This window comes from Manis pentadactyla, chromosome 7, assembly GCF_030020395.1.
Source record: "Manis pentadactyla isolate mManPen7 chromosome 7, mManPen7.hap1, whole genome shotgun sequence".
Taxonomy (NCBI): Eukaryota; Metazoa; Chordata; class Mammalia; order Pholidota; family Manidae; genus Manis; species Manis pentadactyla.
The window spans coordinates 120,414,805-120,436,300 of NC_080025.1; the positions used below are offsets into that span (position 1 = coordinate 120,414,805).

Below are 21,496 nucleotides of genomic sequence, written 5' to 3' on the forward strand. Positions count from 1 at the left end.
TAATTTCATTATTAGTAAAATGCAGTATCCTTTAACTGGGGAAAATATTGAATCATCATGATTTGCATAGAAGTTGTGATTGGCTAGTGTTCTATTCTTTTCCATTATATTCATCACATGTTTATTGGGCACCTATGTTAGCATGTACCAGGCAAAGCTCAGAAGCAGAAACAGTTTTGCCCTTTGCTTTTTATGATATATTATTATTTTGAAAATACATATGTAGTGCTTCCTATATGCCAGGCACAGTTCTAAGCCCTTTACAAATATTAACTCTTTAATCCTCCCAGCACCCTTAGAATGAAGGTATTATCCAAGGTCACACAAATAGCTGGGGGAGACAGGGGATTCAAACCCAGTGGTCTGGCTCCAGAGTTCATATCCTCCTACACTACACTATGTTTTGTTTATTCATTCACAGAAAATGATAACTTGTATATACAATGAAAACTAGGATATGGTTCCTTCCCTCAAAGGGTTTACAATCTAAATCTGTTTCTTCTTTCTTTCCATTCATATCTTCAAAGATCTTGATAGAGCACTATAATTCATTAATATGCTAGATACTTTCATCTCTTAAGCACATACTATGTGTACTGAAGACACACAGGCCATGCAGGCTACCAGTTAAAGATTTCACATCAGGGAGAGATGCACATTTCCTTTCATAAATTCAAAGGGAAGGATGTATTCCAATTAAAACTTTCCAAAAGAGGTAATGTTTGATTTGGAGTTTGCTAGTGTGGATGAATGGAGAGAGAGGAAAGAATTATAGGTAGAAGGCCCAGTGACAATGGTATGTGTATGAAGGAGCAGTGGTATGTGGATGAGATCAGGAATGGAAATGGTTAAGATGATATAACCAGAGAAGGAAGATAGGTTCTAAATCTGAATGGCCTTGTATTCCTTGTTGAAGATGTGGAATTGATTCTATCACTAATGGAAAATAATTAAGAAGTTTTAAGCAGTGGGAAGACACATTACATGTTGTGTTTTAGATCTGTAAAGTGGACAGTTTGATTCAGAGCTGCCCCTAAAACTAATTCGGATCCCCAATTTTGTTTTTTTGCCTCTTCCACTTCATCTTCCTCCTTCAACTCCTTTGTCTCCTCTTCTTTGGCCTGTGCCATTGTTTGTTCCCCCTCCATCCAATCTCATGGCTCCTTCCAATAATAAAAAAAGCCTACTTTATCAATGTTTACTCTCACGTTATGAGGAAAATATCCAATATTTGCCATTAAACTTTAAATGAATTCAATGTCAGCATTCCTTCTACTTGTCAGTTAAAAAATTCCTTTTTGCCAGTGAAATTTCAAATGTCGTGACAAGGAGGTTTATTTGGAGGAGCAACAAGTTACTGAAAGAAGGACCTAAAATTATGACACTTCAGTCGCCCTCCTCTTCTCACAGAGATCCACCTGGCCTCAGTGACGTGCATTCAAATTGCTGCATCCTAACTGAGAGAAACAGCAGCACTGTATGCCCAAAAAGCTCTAAGATTGCTTCTCAGTGCTGGCTCTTCCTGAACACGTCCTGGCACAAAATCCATCCTCTCTGAGTCTGTTTCCTCCACTGTTTGCCTAAAAGAACTGTTTAAAGATAATGTAGCTGGAACTACTTTATAAAAGCACAGTGCCGATGAAAGTCATTGCTATTAATTTATATTTTCAGCTACAGTTGAGCTCTGAATTTCTATGCAGCAGTATTCCTCTAGGAGCTCTATATTTTAATGGCCTAAAATTTTCATCTTTCCCTAACAGTGGGGAAAAATTCATTTCACCTTCGATTCTTGCATATGAGGTCACCTTTGTCCTTGTCAGCCTTTTAGAGAGTATCTTTCAATTCTACAGAACAAGTTAAAGGGTGACTTTCTGAATGGACCTTGATTTGCATTAATGATGTGCTACTTTTTCCTCTTGAATTTTGATGCCTTCTCTCTTTTTCAGATGGAAGAATCCATTGAGACACACTTTGGCAGCCGCGGCAGAAGGGCCATACTCTACAGGCCTGCTTCCTACAGCAGAATGGAGCTGAAGCTCCACCAGCGCATTCTCACACAACACCACTTTACAGTTGTCATCACTGAAGAAAGGCTCAGTGGTGGCCTTGGACTGGGGCTGCTGGAAAAAGGTCAGACTAAGTAATTACCAAAGTTGCTTGACATAGAATGTTAATTTCTAGAACATGCTTTTATCTTCCTCTAAAAAATATTCACAGAAACAAATTTTTACCCATGCTCAACTTTTTTGTGTCATAGAAAACTTGGCTGCTTTTCTACATCCTCTCAATTTTTCTTTAGCTCTATTTCTTTATTCCTGAAATTATTTTGTTTGCATTTTTGTAGCATTTTAGAGTTGCATAGTTCATGTTTAAATGCTACATAAAAAATGTTTATGTTTATGAGCCTGAATACATGTTCTGCCCAACACCAAACTGCTCCATATTTTAAGAAAATTGCCACTTCATCTGACTGCAAGTAGAACATGCTGGAAATTCTTGCGAGAAGCCAGCTTAAATGTGATTCACAGATTAGCTCTAAAATGTGAAACAAGCGTGAATATTTATCACACACACCGTTACTAGTCAAGTCCTCTTATTTCTACTAGTTGAAGTGAAAAATAGAAGACAAGTTTTTAAAGAAGTTATTTGAGAAGAAAGTTGAGTAGATGATGAGGGTTAAAACAGGCAGTAACAATAACAGCTAACATTTATGAGCAACTAGCCATGTAACAGATACCATGTTGTATTCTGCATTCTTGATCTCATTTAATCCTCACTGTGGCCCCCTAAGTACCCGAAAATTAAGAAATATTAATCCCCCCCACCCACTTACAGTATTCTAGAAGAGGAAACTGAGGCAACTTAGTGAAGCAATGCGCCCTGTATGTTCAACCTGGCTTGAGGGAAGGGCAGGATTTTGAGCCCTGTGTTCCAGTCCTCACTTCTGTGCTCCTCCTCTTCACCACCTTGTTGACCCACTCCCTCCTCTGGTCCATTATCCTGCACTGTGCTAGCATTGTAAGAGCTATGAGGATGTGCCACAGCTATTTAGCATGAGCCAATCAGATTTTTCTCTTTGTGATGACACAATGTATCTGGTTTCTGATTTATCAAAAGGGAGGGGAGGAAAAGCAGTTTGCATCTCAACTACTAATCTCAGTGGTGGTTTCCTTTGGGAGAAAATAGTCACATCCTGGTGCTACCATAATTTTCATTTTTGAATTAAATTGAAACAATCTTGCCCTCCTCATAGCACTTCTTCAGTTAGGTGCCCTCTTGCTCTTTAACATACTGCTTAATGTGGGTGAGTGAAAGAGGTTGGGGAGGGGGGCATTCAGCTATGGTCACCTTTTACTACATGGGCAGTAAAGTTGTAAGCTACTGAACTAGCATAGCTCCCAGGGAGTAGAGTCCAAAAAGGTCTACTTTAGCTGGTCCCTGTCCCCTAAGAATAATATTGAAATCTAGAACACTGGGCTTCTGGAAGCAAATGAAAAACAAAAGGGAAGGTCAAAGCCCTGGAATATCAAAGAGGGCTGGAAACATACTTTATACACCTTACTGAGTTGTTTCTATTAAGAAGGACCAACCTAAAATTCTGGACCATCCATAAATTGCATTGTCAGGAAACCATTTATCAGAACAGCTGTCAGTGTTAAGGAAAGATATAAAACATTTAGTCTCCCTCTCATGCCACAAAATATTTTAGCCTAAACCAGATGATTGTATAACCACCGCCTGCATGCCACGTGAGCTGTGCTTCTAGAGTCATGCAAAGCATTGGCCCTGATAACACACCACTATTGTCTGAAATTTCTATATTCCTCTGCCTCCTGGGTGCTGATACTGACTGTGTATGCGCTCAACATGGATTATCTGTGCTTTCCAACATCTATTCAATTTCAGTTTTCAATTTTCTCCAGTTGCAAAACAGAAGGAATATGTGTCCTCTCTCCCTGGATATCCTTAGGTCAGTTTTACAAGAAAAAGGAGGATTAGTTTTCATCTTCCAAATATCAAGAAAGTGCAGACAGCCTGAAGGCTGTAGAATCTGGCAGCCAAAGGAGCTGCTGGGCCCAGTAGCACAAGTTAACAGATGGCATCACCAGAATTTGTCAGCGTAAATGCTGATTTGGCTGCCTTTCCTCACATTCCCTCGGTTTTTGAAAACATCTACTTTTTAACTCTTTCTTGGTATTCTTTTACTCTGTGTAATATTATTCCTGGATAGGCCTAAGAAAGAATAGTAATTTCACAAGTACGGAAAATCGATTCTGGGTTTTTCATTTGATTTTGCAGTTTTCACTATGAGAGCAATGTACGCTGAATACCTGAAATAAAAAAGTTCGGTGACTGTAATCTAACATTTCCTCTATTATCTAAAATACAGAAGAAAAAAAAGAACACATTTTTTTTTTGTAGCTTATTTTCCAGGGCCACAAATATAATCTACAAATTATGTTTGAATTGTGGGACCTACTACAAAAAGTGTTTTCTAGAAATTTGATTCTTGTAAGATTTCTTTTGCTTTAGTTTTACATAGTCACTTTATGCTTATTTTACCACATGTACAACAGCAGAAATTACGATGCTATATTGGCACATTTAAACTTAATTTCCCCATGTTGAGAAGCTTGGGGGAAGTAGAAACAATTGAGAATGATCTGGATACCTACCCACCTATTTTTCACTTTGCTATTGCAGTTTCTGCTGTTTGCTAATCTGAAATTTGAAAATATTACATTAGAAACAATATACATACTCCCACAAATGTTACTAAGTACCCAGGTGCAGATTTGACACATTTATTAAATGCATTCTTGGTCATAGGAAAACAAATATGAAATGTATTTTTCCTATTCTTCCTATCCATTCACCTGCTTTCTCTCCTGACTTGATCCCAGTCACCTCTGCTGACCTCTTTCTGTACCATCTTTTCAAGCACAAGCGGCCTCTTTAAAGCTTAGGGTTCCTCACTCCGTTTCATTTTTTCTTAAATGTTTAAAGCCAGCAGCAGATAAAAATTAGAAAAAGTAAAAGGGTCACCAGCTTGCTAGACAACATTCCACTATTAAGTATGATTTGTAGAGTAACATTTGAGCTTTATATTTTACTTAATTTTTGTAGTACTTTTTCAGTAAACATTTGTTAAAAAGAAAAGTAAGCAGTCTCAGGTTCTAAATTAGATTATGGACATTATGTTATTTCCCTAGTTAATTCCATTCTAATGACACAATAGAAGTTGGTGGCTCAATTGGGAAAGACCATAGGGCTGTGGGTATATGACCTTAAGCAAGTTAAGTTCTCTGAGCCTAAGTTCTCTTATCTGTTAAAGGCAGTAATAATATTTACTTCTCAGTAGTATGTGGTGAGAATGTACTCACTTTGTCCACCCCATCAGAGTTCTGGGAGGAGACAAAGAAACCCAGCCAGTATTTTTCTTATTTAGTAGTCTGTAGTGGGGACCAGAAATTTATATTATACATGGACATGTAATTCTGATGTATAGCTCATTTTGGAGAGTACTGTCATAAGGGATAACTATTCCTTCAAGGAATAGCAATCTTTAGAGTTATTTAGGAAATAAAATGGTACAAAACTCTTCCTGCTAAAATGCCATTGCATTGTTTAAGATTTAACTGTAGTGGTATTTGTAAGCATTTCATCTTTAGGCAGATTTTGAGAATAGTAAGTAAGACAACAGTAATTGTCTTTATGGATTTATGCCTACAAAAATTTAGCAGAATGTAAAGCATATACTTTTATGTTCTTCAATCCCTTGGTTTGGAAAAATTAATCTTAAGTCCTTGCATTTGTAAGAACATATAATTCCCTAAAGGAAAAGATAGAAATACCAACCAATTATTCCCTTTCCTAGTATCCAGGTACTATTTAGTAAATCAGTGCTTTAGTACATGGACTAGTACAGTGGCCTAAAAAGAGAGTAAATATTTTCTACAACTTCTTAGCCTATTCCTATGGTAATATTCAGGTAGTTACATGGTTCAAGAGACTTTTTATAGTCCTCTGAAAAACAAATGCCAAATTGCTATAAAGGCTACAGAGTTGGAGTCACTCATGATTTCAAACTGTTCTTGTTTTGTTACTTGGGGGTTTTACATGGGATGTTTTTAGAAGAAACATAAAAAGTGAAAGATTATATTGATTTTTCTTACCAGGGGTTGACAAACTATGGCCCACTGGCCAAATCTGGCCCAGTGCCTGTTTTTGTAGACCAAGTTTTATTGGAAAGTAGCGACACACTGGTTTTCGTACTGTCTGGCTACTTTTGTTCTACAATGTCAGTGTTGAGTAGTTACAACAGAGGTTGTATGGCTCTTAAAGCCTAAATATTTATTGTTGGGCCCTTTACAAAAAACATTTGCTAACCCATGTATCTATGCTTGTTCTATGTTACTTGATCCCATACCAAGCTGATGGTTAAACTCCAGGACTGAGATAGTTTTTTAACTTTTACTAAGCCTCATTCAAAAAGGGTTTGATGGTTTACAATCGAACATATAATAATAAAATTACCAAAATGGATGTATAAATTTAGGGCTCAAACTGGATATTCCTCTTAGTTGCTGTAATTTAAGCTTATTTTTGGCTTGCACCTCCAAGTACCCAGATCAATGAGGGAAAGAATAGAATTTTTACTCTCAGGAAGAAGAGAACACTATAGTTCCTTCCCCTAACCTCCCACATGCTCAAGTAGTATATTTAAAACAACTTTCTGAAAGGGATTATTAAGTAGATAACACTGTTGCATGATAGGTCAAGGGCCAGAGCAACATTTGTATTGCAAGTGAAGTGGTTGTCATATTTTTGGCTTATATAACAATCTTCCAGCATGAGCTGAGAGCTTAATATTTACAGCATGGTATAGTGAAGGCATTTCAAGGAAAGGCTGGAGTTAATACTGTGACAAATAGTACCTATTGATATTAAAGTTGATATACTGTGTCATGAAGAATGGTACTTTAAATAATGTTGCTTCAGAGCTTCCCCACCGCCCCCACCCAATAAGGACACTCTGATTTACCCAACTGAGTTCTTGGGAAGCACTATTAAAAGGTGTGGTTAATAGAGTGAAAAATACAGATCACTACTTAATGTTGTGGAAAATAGGTTTCAAAAGAAAAAGCCTATTTCCTTCCCTGTTCATAATTTAATAGATTTCTCTCCTCCTATATTTTCATTTACATTCACTTGCACTTTTACAAATGCTCCACACATCAGTGTATCATTTGAAATTTAGTCTAATTTCAAAGGTTTATTTATAATGGCTACTTGCCAAAAGTTGTTTCTAAAGTTTATATGGAAAAGAAACATCTACTTTTGTAATGGAAAGCATATTTCAGATTTTTCTTCAGTTTATTTGTATTCAAAAAGAAGCAGTGAGGAAGTGGAGATTTAAATTACCCATATACCCATAAGTAAGAAGAGTTTAACCACAGTAATTGCTATCTTGGGGAGGTAGTAGATTGTGGTAATTACAAAGACTAAACTTTGAAGTAAGACTGAACATGGGCTGGAGTCCTGGGGTATCTTTAATGGTTACATGACCTTCAACAAGTTACTTAACCCCTTAAAGCCCCAGTTTTCTCTTTGTGATTGACTGCTTTGTATTGTATGACTGACACACTGTAGGCACTTCAAAAATGGGAGATAATATTATTACTACTGTCAGGAACTAGTTACAGAAAACAGACTGCGGAGATTTCTTTATGGGGAGGAACATTTAAATGGTTCTATGTGATGTAACATTAGGGTGATGCTGCTGGGTATTTTGGGATAAATGAATCTGATAGGTGTTTTCAAGGCCTTTACAAGTGTTCATTGAAAGATCTGGGTTGCAAATCCTCATGACATTCCAGCAACACTCTCCTGAATATTTACACAAGGAAAAAAACCCTCGCTTCCAAAAAATCTGTAAGCTCCTTGAGGTCCGTACCATGTCCAGTCTGCTTATTACTTAAAACTATGCCCTTCCTATGGGCACACATAATAAATATTATTGAATACATGAATAAATGCAGACAAAATAATGTAGCAACACTTGGGTCCCTTAAATAGTAAACTAATTGAGAGAACTCATATGCAAACTTAATTGAGAAACCATTTATCTTTTCTATAACTTTTCAGGAACACTGACATTTTACTAATGTTCAAATCTGCCCTAGTAACAAGGCTAAGGCAACCACGAACACAGTAGTATAGAGAACTGATGCTTTCTGCAGCCTACACTGTTGAAGCATTTAAATGCTTGTGTCCAGTTTTCAGAGTTCTTCTCTTCTTCTGCTGCTTTTAAGACTCTCTTACCTCATTTACCAGTGTTATCAGCCTGTTGGTTTTGGGGAGAATGGATGAATTTAGTTCTAAACATATTCAGTCTTAGTTGCCATGAGTTTTTCATGTGGATTTAGTTAGCAGAAACTGGAGCAAGCAGAGAGGCCAGGGTGGAAGATGATTTGTGGGTTACCTGCTTAGAGGTGATCATTGATTCACTGAGGGTTTAATATTCCACAAAATAACAGAACACATAGCATTATCTAAAAATGTTCCCTATTAAAGGATGCATAAAAGTAAGCATGTATAGCTGTTGCCATCAAGAATATAGAAAATATTGGGTTGATGCCTGTCATGACATTTAGGTCCCATCTGTGTCCTCTACACTAGGCTCTCTCTTTTTTTCTTAGCATAGTGTAAAATACTCACTTTTCAGCTCTTCCAGTCCCTTACTTTAGGAAAACAGATCATATGACCTACCATTTTTATAACATATACTTCTCTAAAGAAAAAGACAGAGGCACCATCAAATTATTTCTCTTCCATATCATCCAGGTACTCTTTAGTAAGTCATTGTTTTAGTTCATAGAGTGGAATAGTGGCCTGAGAGAATAAATATTTTTCAAAAGTTTTTAACTTGCTCCCAGGGTAGAGTCTAAGTAATATGTGGTTCAAGAGACTGATACAGAGTGTATTTTATCATTAGGTCAGAATTATTTATGTATACTTGAAGAGGGCATATTTCTACAGTTGCAGCAGAGAACGATTGCAGCAGGGACAAGAAAATAGATTGTTCCAATTGCAAGGAATGTTTCTGGGAGGCCCTGCAAGTAGTTGGACCAATATTTTTGTATTCCCACAGTTTAACGGGACATTTGAGCACAAGATTTATTTGTAATAACTCTAGAAGGCATGATCAGGACCAGTTTAAGGGTGAACATTTTGTCAGAGTTATCCAGCAATAGAACTGCCCATCTCAAAAAGTAGGAAGTTGTGTTGGAACAGAATCAAGTCAGGGGTGCTGCTGAGGAGTTGTTTTATTACTCAGGAGAATAAGTAAAATAACCACCAAAGTCTTTTTAAAAAGCTGCATTGTAACATTTATACATACAGAGTGAAAGGAAGTAAGAAAAAATTTTAAACCTGTATAATTTGAGGGATTCCTTTTCTTGAGTCTTTGCCTTTAGTCTCAGGTCCACGGGCAGAAAAGAGGAATGGGCTACAAAGGAGTGAGTGGAGAAAACATCAGTCTGGAGGCAGATCTGGAGGTGGTCCTGTTTGGCTAGTAGTGCATGTTTATAGCAGATGCTTCTACTGATAATTTAAAACTTGAAAGCCTAATAAACTCCCCTTCTCATTCCTTTCCCCTTTCAGCCTCACACCAGCACCCATGCTGCTTTCCTGAATCTAATATGCTTTCTGACTATTTAGCAGGAGGACAAAAGAGTAAAGGTCACATTTAAAAGGCACAGTGTGTTTTGCCTTGTCAGTATTTCACCAAGAACACCTTTGACATGTGTTTTTTATTATGCAAGTAATATGTTTTGGACTCTATCAGAAGGTGCTTCTGTGCCTTCAGTTAATCAAACTGGAAAAAAACAAATTGAATCAAAGAAACTTACAAGGCTGTACCATTCTATTTTATTATATTATGACACACAGTAATTGTGTGTTCAGGTTTATTGTTATTTTGCTCAGTGCTTATAGAATTACCGATGTATTTACGACCAAACAGAATTTGTTCTTTAATTGGCACACTAGAGCTCAAGGAATGTTTATTTAACCTTAACTCAGTTGAGTTGTTTATACTACAGGGACTTGAGTTCAATTTAGTTTTGCAAAAAGCTTTCTTATTTATAAAAGTTGAGCTTGGAGTGACCTCCCCATTCTGATGTTTCCTTTACCCTCCACTGTGCAAAGAGAACAGAAAGCCAGTGTCTCATTTTTACTCCAAAGAAACTAAACTGCTTCCTTAAGTGGGTTAGTTCTTACAGTTGAAAATAGTAACCAGATGTTTATTGAAATCCCTAGCATTTCTCCTTCAAGCCAAGCTTCTTTCTAATCGTTTGATCTTTTTAAGTTTCATAGAAACCAGATTGGGTATTTGAATTTTCCAAAGCTGGGAAATGTTTAATATAGCTTTGAAGATACTTTCTCTGAACTGTATCTTTAAATGTACTTTCTGCTACTTTTATTTCTTAAAGAAGATGCAGCAATGAAAAGTTTTTTTCTGCAATACCATCAATTCTATTTAATCATATTACAAATAAAATGTTCTATTATTTAGTTTAGTGTTAAGAAAAAAAATCTTGCCTGATTTTTTCCTGGGAAATACATATGCTTGCTTTTGTAAAACAACAAACATCCACATTTCACCTAGTTTTGTCTCAGTTGCAAAATTAATAACCAAGTTCAATGGCCAGTTGAAATACTGGGCTCATTTCAGGCACTAGGTAACATGGATTCGCTCTGATCTTTTTAGACCTTGGTTCTCAAACTTGGCTGCTTGCTGTAATCATCTGAGGGGCTTTGAACTGCTGCTTGCTAGGTCCCAGCCCCAGAGATTCTGATTTAATGGAACTAGCATTTTAGCCTCAGTATTAGTTGTTAAAATCTCCAGGTGATTCTAACGTACAAATTTTCAAACTTTGGTTGATGCTCTGTATTTTTTTCATTTCAGATTTTCATAGGCAATTTATTTCAGGTCATTGATCTTTCCATGTTTCTTTAGGATTGAAAACATTGGGGATTGGGGACTTCCATGGTTTTTCAAATTTTGTTTGGTTTTGCCACAGACTAAACTGTGCTTTGAATGACAGATTTAATGTGTAAAAACAAATAATATTCGTATTAAATTTAGATTGAGGAAAGACTCCAGAAAAGAAAAACACACTCCTTCAGATGGGACCTTTCCAGTGACAAAGTATGGATTAACTGAAAGGTAGTTTGAGGACTCCAGACCTAGTGGTTACTATGCTAGTGTGTTATCAGATTTAAGTACTTGAAATACTTAGATGTTTTTCTCAGTCTGGGAGGAGTTTGGGAGCAGTTACCAGTATTGTCAAGACTGCCTCATAATTTTGGTACTGCTTTTCCTTTCCACTCTCCATATTATGAATATTGTTGAAACTTTGGTAGTTACTTCTTTAGAGTTGACTTTCCCCAGGTTAATTGAACTTTCCCTTTAGATATTATCCTCTAGGATTTTTCATCTCTTCAGCTAAAGTTATTTTCTCCTAATGGTATCTCTTTGTGGATTTCCAAACTACAGTTTGGAAAATAAAGACTTAAGAAAAAGTGGGTATTTTTTTCCTTAGCAGTCTCTCTCTTATTAACCCTTGATAATCTGACTTTGACCCCCACCCCACCTCCTAAAATTGTCTTCTCAGAACTTACCAGGAACCTCCTTTTTCTTACAAAATCTACTCACTGTACTTATGGTTGCATTATTTTTGGTGCAAGAACAGATTTGACCATGAGTAGGACACTTAAAACTGTAAATGAAGCTTTAATTTGAATTCACTGATGTTAATTTCTCAGTTTCCTTGATCTCATCTAGCAGTGTTTCCCACACTTGGTGAACTGTACAAACCAGTGGAATAACCACGTGTCCTAACACTGAGAGGCTACTCTGGAATTTTCTCTTTTAATTTCCTTAATGCTGCCCTCTCTTGCTTCTCTGACCTTTCTGACTCCTCCTTTATGTTCTTCCTCCAAATATGAGCTTTCCTTAATACATTTATCTCCAGTTATCTTCTTCCCCCCATCTTGATAAGGCTTTAAGGTATTTTTCTACTCTGCAGATTTAGTGATCTCTGGGAAACAGATTGGTGGGTCCCAAAGGCAGGGTATGGGGAAGGGCAAAATGGGTGAAGGTGGTCAAAAGGTACAAATTTCTAGTTATCTATAAGTAAGTTCTAGGGCTGTGATGTGCAGCATGGTGACTGTTAATATAATAGCATATATTGTATTTTTAAAAGTTGCTGAGAGAGTAAATCATTAAGGTTCTCTTTATAAGAGAAAACATGTGTAATTATGTGTGGTGATGGATGTTAACTAGATTTATTGTGATCAGTTCATAATATATACAAATATCCAATCATTGTGGTGCATACCTGAAATTAATATAATGTTATATGAGTAAATCATTAAGGTTCTCTTTATAAGAGAAAACATGTGTAATTATGTGTGGTGATGGATGTTAACTAGATTTATTGTGATCAGTTCATAATATATACAAATATCCAATCATTGTGGTGCATACCTGAAATTAATATAATGTTATATGTCCATTATATCTCAAAAAAAAAAATCTCTTCTGGGCATATAACCTCAAAATAATGTTGAAGCCTAATCTGACTCCTATATGGCAGAACTTTGAGAATTCAGACTTTCCAGGTACCTGAAAGATGTTTCGATTTGTGTGTCCCACTGTCCCAAGTGAACTGATCATTTTCCAGCCCCGGCAGCGTCCACGGTTCCTGCCTGCCGTGGTGCTCTTCCTAACACCCCATTCCCTCAGTCTCTCGGGCTCTGAGGCTCATTGTCAGTTCCTCTCTGTCCTCCAACTGCAGCACACATCAGGCACCAAGCCCTGTGAGGTGAGTGTGTCCACTCTCAGCCATGGCTCCACTTCCCTTACAGTTACTGTATGTCTCTGTATGTCATCAGAGTGGCTATTAGATAGTCTCCCAGCTGCTGGTCTTTGCTTTCTACAATAAACGCCCATGACTGCTGATGTGATATATTCCACAAACACATCTCTGCTTACATCACTTTCCTGTGCTGAACTCCTCACTGATATCTCATTTTCTCCTAGAAAGAATGCCTATTTCTCAGCAGGGAATTCAAATCTTCCTATGCCGCAGAGTCAGACACTTCCTCCTTCCTCTGGAGCTTGGTTTTGGGACCTGTCCTCACACTCAAATTACCCAAGCAACAATTTTAAAAGCCAATGCTCAGGCCTCACTCCAGAAAGTTATGTGAGACTTTTAAGGGAATATTTTTTTTTATAGCCTCCCAGGTGTTATTAATGTGTGGACAGGCAGGACTATGGCAGTTGACCAGCTCACATTTGCCTGATCACATTGCAAAGCTTTCTACTTCGCATTGCTACTGAGGTTTATGCCTCCTGGAATTTCCTCCTTTCTGCCATTTCTTAAAATCCAAATTGATATATAAATTCACCCATATATTCCCTTCAAACTAGAAATGGTGAACAGATTATCTGAGATTTCATCACACATATTCATACAGCTCTGATGCCTAGGCTATGCTTCCTGTTATATTTTTCATAATTTTTGTGTGTTCACTCATCTCCCTTCCTATATTATAAACTTCTTGTAAAGCAGGGAATGTTTTATTCATCCATTTATCCTCTGTTCTGCATAGGACGGTGCCTTGTATATACATAGGAGGGACACAATTAAACGAATAAGCAATTGACAAAATTAGCCTACAAATATACTATAAAATAGCTGAATCTTTCCTTCAGATATTCAAGCACCACTTGCTGCTTTGAAGTTGAGGGGGAAAATAAGGAGTGGGATAGGAAGTAACTATGTGGTAGAGCAAAGCTCAGAACCATCTGAAGAACAGAATCCACATAGCCGCTGCCCTAGTGAAGGTTCTCTGTGACTTTGTTTCAGTCAGTCAAGCCAGTAATGTCTCTGTTTTCAAAAAAGAATTCTACCAGTAAGTTAGTAATAATCTCTTAAATAATAGTCATAGTAATAATGTCATTTCAGCTCTTTAAGGAAAAATATGAAAATCATATGTGAATCGCATCATCTATGCAACAAAATGGTTTATTTAGAGTTGGGAACTCTTGGAATTTAAAAAATCTTGTTTAGCATTCCACCTCGTTATCAGAGTGACCAACATGTGATTAAGGCGTTTACGGAGCAGAGATGACTCTCAGAGGACCCCGCTTCTCTAACAGCTAGCTCTATATTTTGTGTTTATCAGAAAGTAAAAGGAATCCTTGCCTGAATGTTTGCTTAAAGCACATAGTATTGACAGAGCTCCACCCTAGTATCTACTGACGTGCTAGGTCCATGATTCTCAAACTCAGTATGCATCATAATGTCTGGAAAGCTTGTTAAATCACACATTGCCAGGTCCTCCCTCTCAGCAGATCTGCAATAACAATGGGGCTGGTAAGAAATTAGTTCCCCAATAATGCTGTTTGTTCCTGGACCACATGCTGAGAACTACTGCGCTCCAAACTTCTTTCAGTGTTTCTTCCAGAAGCATGAAGTTCTGCTTGCTTGCTATTTAAGTAGCAAGTGACCAAACAATTCTCCATTTGCCTCACCAGGACCCTGAATCAACCTTCCACACTGGTGAGAAGCCCCACTTGTAAATTTCCATAGTTGCTAAACCCATTAATTATGAGTTGACATGCAAAGCCTTGGTGCATGTTATCTTAATTTTTTATAGTCAAGGCCAGTGATCCCATTTGAAAATGATAGCAACAAGTAGTTGAGTTTAAACTGTCTTTGGACATGTTGGGCTTGCTTGAAGAAAGCGGGATCAAGGTAAAAATATGGACACACAATTTATCCCAATGATAATTATATGACCCCAAGGAGAAGCAAGATGGCATTGTGGAAGACAGGAATACTGCCCTGCGTTGCACTGTCTATGTGAAACCATGACTAAATTAACTTAGTATCTTCAGATGACTTTCATTTTACAGAAAATGAAGATTTGGGGGCTAGATGAACAGTTGAAAAATACACTAAAAAGTATAATAAAGAATGAGGGATATTACCTATATGTGACCAACAGAAGCAGTTCTTTTTGAACATGTTTCTTTACAAGATTTGTATACATTTTAAACAGTTTTCTAGCTTGCTTTTTAGCATACTTATATATCAGAAGCACATGCCATAAAAACTTGGTGACTACTATTTTGATGGCTATATAAAATGGTATTATATGGATTTATTTGATGTTAATTTAATTTTGTTAATGTTTTCCTCATTGTTAAATATTTATGGTACTTCTAATGTTTTGCTATTGTAAATAATGCACTCACAACATTTTTGTATATTAATCCTTGTCCATACTTCCAATTATTTCTTTAGCATAGATTTCTAAAATTAAAATTACTAGAATAGAGAGTAAGAATCCTTTTTGAAGCTCTTCATTCATGTTGTGAAAATTCTACCTAAAAAGATTAAAGCTTTCCCACTAGATATGCAAGAAATTTCCCATATCACCAAACTTCACCAAGATTAAAATTGTCATTTTAATAAGTGAGGTTGTTTTAAGAAAGAGATCTTTACCTGATGTTTGGTGGGAAAAGAGCATGGAAATCCAAATTCACAGCTGTAGTATAAAACAGATTAAGTTTCTGCTGGAAATTGGTACTTGCATCATAATAAGAATGCTGGGAATGTCAAAATGGCAGGCACATTCCACAGTAATCTGAAGCCTCACCCAATTATCAAGAATAATGAGTGCTTGCATTTCCATTGGTTTGCTTGCTCTAGGATTCCTATGTATTATTTATCCATTTTTAGAGAAATAGCATATTAAGGTTTAACAGTAAGACCTTATTTTGTATGGTGCCTGAACTCTCTAATTCATAGCTGTTTCCAGCATAACTATAGCAGGTTGAGACTGATTTTTTTTTTTTTTGTCTTATGTAAAGGAATCCTATTACTCTGTCACACTGAGTATTTTTCAGGTACTCTATGTTACCTCAGAGATAATCTTGAATTTTAAACTGATAGAGATCCAGGTTAATTTTCTATATATTTTAGATTCTATATAACAGTTAATTGGAATTTTGTAGTACTTTTGCAGATTTTACAGCACATTTTACAGGTACACAATGTGTGAAAAGACTCAGTGTCATTTTTCTTGGAGAATAATATTTCTTGGATGCATATTCTAACCACATTTTTAGAAAATAGTTTTTCCATTTAAAAGGTGTTGTATATTTAAGGTAGAATTTGAATCAAATATTTGCAAATACAAAGATGAAAGCAAACATTACTCAAGGCCACCCATGAGAGATAACACAGTTAACAATGTTGTGCATTTCCAGGCATCTCTCTTAGCATAACACACGTGAGCACACACATGCACATACACATACTTCCTGTTCTTTGCCTCCTGCCTCTTTATACAATAGTTCATCCCATATGTTTTAACACGTAAAATTTTACTACTTTGATATCATGATAAAAGTTTTGCCATATCAATACAGTCTTAAAAATTTTTATAAATTTTCATATCAATCATTTTAAGTTAGCTTTTTTGATTAGTAACTAAATGCACTGTGCTAGGTACTTTATATGTATTAACTCATTAAAATTCTCACTCCTACTCCATAAGGGAGATATTCTGTTTCACAGATGAGGAACTGAGCAGTACATCTCACAGTGGTACAGCTGAGGTTTGACCTGAGGACTGTCTCTCTCCAAACTTGAGCCTTTAACTACAATATCATATGAGTTTCCTGAAAGTGTATGAAGAATATTTCCTTCATTCTTTTGAGTATTTTATTGTGGGCATATATCATAATTTTATAACTATAGCCTTCTTGACAGATAGAGTTTTTTCAACTAGTTGCTATAAAATACAACTTTGCTACAACATTCATCTATACTACATTTTGGAGACTTGAGTTTAATGCTGATTTATTGGGTCAGTGGGTAAAAATATTAAAACGGGTTCTCCCTGCGAAATTCTTTTACAGAAGGATGGTTCCTATTTTTACTTGATCAACAGTGCGAATTCCCATGGATCTTCAGTAAATAGATGTTAACATATTTTTAATCTGATAAAATTAGAAATGACGTATCAGTTCATTTTTTTATTAAAAAGGTAGTTGTATTTGCATATCAAGTATAAATATATTATGCTAAATCCTGCTTTTTTAATTCCCCATATACTTTTCACCTACAAATTCTGCTTTTTAAACCTAATTTTTTATTTGTAAATTTTTTATACAAAAGATATGAATAACCAGTTTATAGAAAACACATCCAAATGGCAAAACAAAGAAAAAGATTGTGAAATTCAGAAAAAGTACAGAAACACAATTTAAAGTACAGCGCATCACTTTACATTTTATAGGACTGGCAAAATAAAAAATTGATGATATCACCTATTGCTGGTGGGAATTCCAGGAAAGGAAGCTTTCATACATTGTTGTGGAAGTATGAAATATTACAGTCTTTTTTTGAAAGTAATCTGGAAATATTTATAAAATTTTAAATACCTGTACTTTTTAAGCTAGCAATATTATTCTTAGGAATCAATTTGATAGACATTAAAGCATCAAAACACAATAAAATATTTAGGCCAATCTTAACATTAACAATGTCAGTGAAAGTAACGAAAATGATTTTATGTAAGGACAACCAAAGTAAGGGAAATAAGATTACTGTACAAATTTTGAGCAGTACAAAATTAGAAAAATAGCAAATTTTGTTCCAAGCTTATCCAGAGAGATGAAAAATTAATGTTATACAGTTAGAAGAAACTGATTTTGCAGGATTCTATTTAAATATGTGAGAGAGAAAATATGCTTCTTAAATGCATAAGAACAATACACTTCACAAGTGTGGTACATTTTAATAGTCTTTGGTGTAGTTTCACATTGGCCTAAATATTCTTCATCTCATGGATAACATATTTACAAGCCTCTGGAGACATTTCTGATATCACATTGGCTTCTGGGAGCAGGGCCAGTTTAAGAAAGTTGTGAAGTGGATGAAACTTGTCTTATGTGATAGCCCTGTTTACCCATTACCCAGGTCCCTCCTTATCTAAAGCGCCCACTTTAGGATCACACTGGTTTGGCCTAGCTTGTCAGGTCACACCTATCATTTGGGGCTTGCTGCCACTCACTCATGAAAATGTGCATTTCTTCATCATTAGTTTTAAGGTTTATGATGTCAACTATTCTAGTAAATGCCCTTGTAGGGCCAATGAGAGAAAACTGCAGAGTCCAGTTCCAGATAACATGCACGAGTTTTAACTGAGGCATGCCACCAGTGAGGTCCTTTCTTGGCCTTAGATTGAAACCACCAGTTGGTGTCTGTTGAGCTAACGTATCCTCCCCTCTGCAGTAGGAAGACCTATTGAAGAAACATGAGGGGTAGTGTAGAGTTAGAAAAGAAGATTGTTTTCTGTGTTTTCTAATTATATTTACATACTTTTACTCAGAGGCCTTAAATAATAAGATGCAAGACACATAGAAGGTGTCACATTTTGTTTCTTGAAAGTTCATCATTAGATCTGGAAATTATTGGAATTTACTACCACCCACTTGTTTATTCATTAAGTGCACTTATCAAGTGCTAGACATTGTTCTAAGTACTTTACAAACATTAACTCACTTAATCCTCATAACACCCCTTAAATATCAGTATTTTTATTACTGAAGGTCCAGGTTTTATGCTTCACAATTGCTGTTTGGAATGACCTTGAACAAACTTAAATTATCTATTACTTGATTTGAAAATGGAAGATAAGGCTTGACCCTTAAATATCTTACAGAAATATTATGATTGGGTTAAATAAATCCCCAAAGATTATGAAAATAATGCTTTATGAATAGGCAATGTATAATCCTGAAATGTTTGTGGCATTAAATAATAAGCCATCGAAAGAGCTGATTCTTTTTTTTTCGTGTTAGTGAATTATATTTTCTGAAGCTTTAGTTCCCATCTGTGCCGAATTAGTGTGGAACTATTTGTAGAATAAGTTTTAAATCAATGACTTTCTCCTCCCTCTCAGATTGCTCACAGTCTCCAGTGCAATATTATACAATATTAAACCAGATATGACTAGATTGCATTCATTGCATTTTAAAGAAGCCATGCAAAATTACTTAATAAAACAAGAAGAAGGAGTAATATTTGGTTAAATAAAGTGTCACAATGCTAATAATACACTAAAACCGGTGCCATTTTGTAGAATTTGGTATAAGGAGGGTCTATCAAAAATTCTGTCAAGTACTCAAGTAATAAAAAATAAAAAATCCAATTTAAAGCACCAATAAGGATTATGAAGAAGATATTATAACCAGGCATCAGGATATTTTGTGATTGACACTAAAACTCAAGTTTTATTCAACACATGATTGTTAAGGAAGAGCTATGTACAGGACCCTAGGATTGTTGTGGGGTGGGGAGAGAGCATTATGAAGGTGAGTAAGACCTTTGAGGGAGCTATTGGGCAGAGGTGTACGTCAGTGCTTCTCAAACTGACACATACGTACAAATCACCTGGGGACCTTGTTGTCGCCCAATTCTGATTTGGTAAGGTCTAAGTTGGGGGCTGACACTGTTTATTTCTAACAAGCTCTCAGTTGATGAAAATGTTGCAGGTCCAAGGGCCATTTCTGAGTAGCAAGGATATTCATGGTTAACTGCAATGCAAGATGCAGTACAAGCAGTATGAAAGGCAGAAATAAAGTGTTTCAGAAAACAGAAAAAGAAGTGACCAAATATGAATATGGGGGCCTAGAAAGGTGCCACAGTAGAATCCTTGCTGTGTAAGAATGACTGCTTAAGCCGATTTTGGAGGGAAAAGCATTCCACAGCATGAGCTGCGTGCTAGAGGCACACAGTGCTGGGAGTCTCAGAGGCCCACAAGGGGTCCATGTGGCTGAAGAGGAAGAATGGGCTGCGTTGAGAGAAATGAGACTAGGACACTAGCTCAAGGGAGCTGTGATGGGCCCTGGGTGCTTTGTTGAGGAATTTGATATTGTGCTCAGAATGCTAAGATTTGTGTTCTTGGAAAATAACTCTGGTTGTAGGGAGGAAGATGAGAAAGAAAAAAACGTTAGAAGCGCGGAGACTAATTAGGAGGCTTTGCAGAAATGGTGAGATCTTAGGTGTAGAGACTGTGATAGGATTTGGAAAGGTCAGGGTATATTTAAGAAATTCTAATTTAGAATTGATGGGAACTGGAAATCAGTGGGATATGGGAATGAGGTATAAGTTGAAGATGGCCTTATACTTTGTAGATTGAGGAAGGAAGAGGGGCAACACCTCTGATGATAAGAAAAGTGGAAAATGGGACCGGTTTTGGCAGGAGATAATGGCTTCAGATTTGTAATTGTTCATAAGGGCATCTGGAAATGCGTCCCTGAAACATGATAAAGATTGAGAAACATAAATTTGGGAGTCAGGGACAGGGAAGGAATAGCTAAAACAATGGATGGAAATAAAATTTCCAGAGGAATTGAATTTAGTGAGAAATAGTAACAAATGTAAAGAAAGGATAGGAATTTGGGGAGCTGCATGTATTAAGAGGAGGGTCTCAAACCCCAAACATGATTCATTTTTCATTTCTCTGTATTTTAAACACCACTGGAGTTTTTATTAGCAGAGAATGCATCTTGCATAAAAAGTACTCCTTTTTTGCTTTCTGCATTCTAGTGCTGATTGGTTTTGGAATACAACATTCTTAGTACAAAATACTTGGCAAGATAGGTAATTAGTATGTGAGGGTTTATGTCTAACTATCTTCAAACACTGAACAATCATCATTTTCTCTGGAGAATTTTATTCTGATTTTTTAGCACTAAAATCCATTCTTCACCCAGATTTTCACTTAATATCCTTTTTTCTGTTCTAAGAGCCCATCCAGGATATCACACTACATTTGTTTCCCTAGGCCTCTCTAGGCTGTGACAGTTTCTCAGACTTTCCTTGTTTTTGATTATCTTGGCAGTTTTGAGAAGAACAGGTCAGGTGTTTTGATGACCCTCATTTGTGTTTTGCCCAATGTTTTTCTCATGATTAGACTGGAGTTATGATTTGGGGGAGTAAGACCACAGAAGTAAACCATTGTTCTCATCACATCATATGAAGGATGTGAACAATCAATATGACATATTGCTGTTGATGCTAACCTTGATCACCTGACTGAGGGAGTGTTTGCCAGGTTCTTCTACTGGAAAATTATCTTCCTCCTTCCCCTTTCTATACTGCACTCTTTGGAAGGATGTCATTATGTGCAGTTTCCAACTAAGGACTAGAAAGTTTATGCCCCACTTTCTTGACTACAGAGTAGCTATGTAAATTATGTGGCATTTTTCTACATGGCAGATTTGTCTCTTCATCCCTACTTATTTATTCAATCATTTGTACCAGTATGAAGTCATGGATATCTATTTTATACTTTTGGTTATAAGTTAATATTACCTCAGTTATTTTGTTTCTCAAATTTT

At 36.3% G+C, this 21,496-nt stretch overlaps 1 protein-coding gene across 9 annotated transcripts in view; it reads left to right on the forward strand.

Annotated features, from left to right (window-relative positions):
- Positions 1-21,496, forward strand: part of CPED1 (cadherin like and PC-esterase domain containing 1) — a 265,711-nt gene that overhangs the window by 24,334 nt on the left and 219,881 nt on the right. For all 9 annotated transcript variants that reach the window (XR_008998541.1, XM_057504707.1, XM_057504709.1 and 6 more), the window contains exon 3: positions 1,947-2,130. Coding sequence is in view for 8 of the 9 variants with exons in the window: in XM_057504707.1 (XP_057360690.1) it covers positions 1,947-2,130 (184 nt within the window). In the remaining variant the exon portion in view is untranslated. The remainder of the gene's footprint in view (positions 1-1,946; positions 2,131-21,496) is intronic.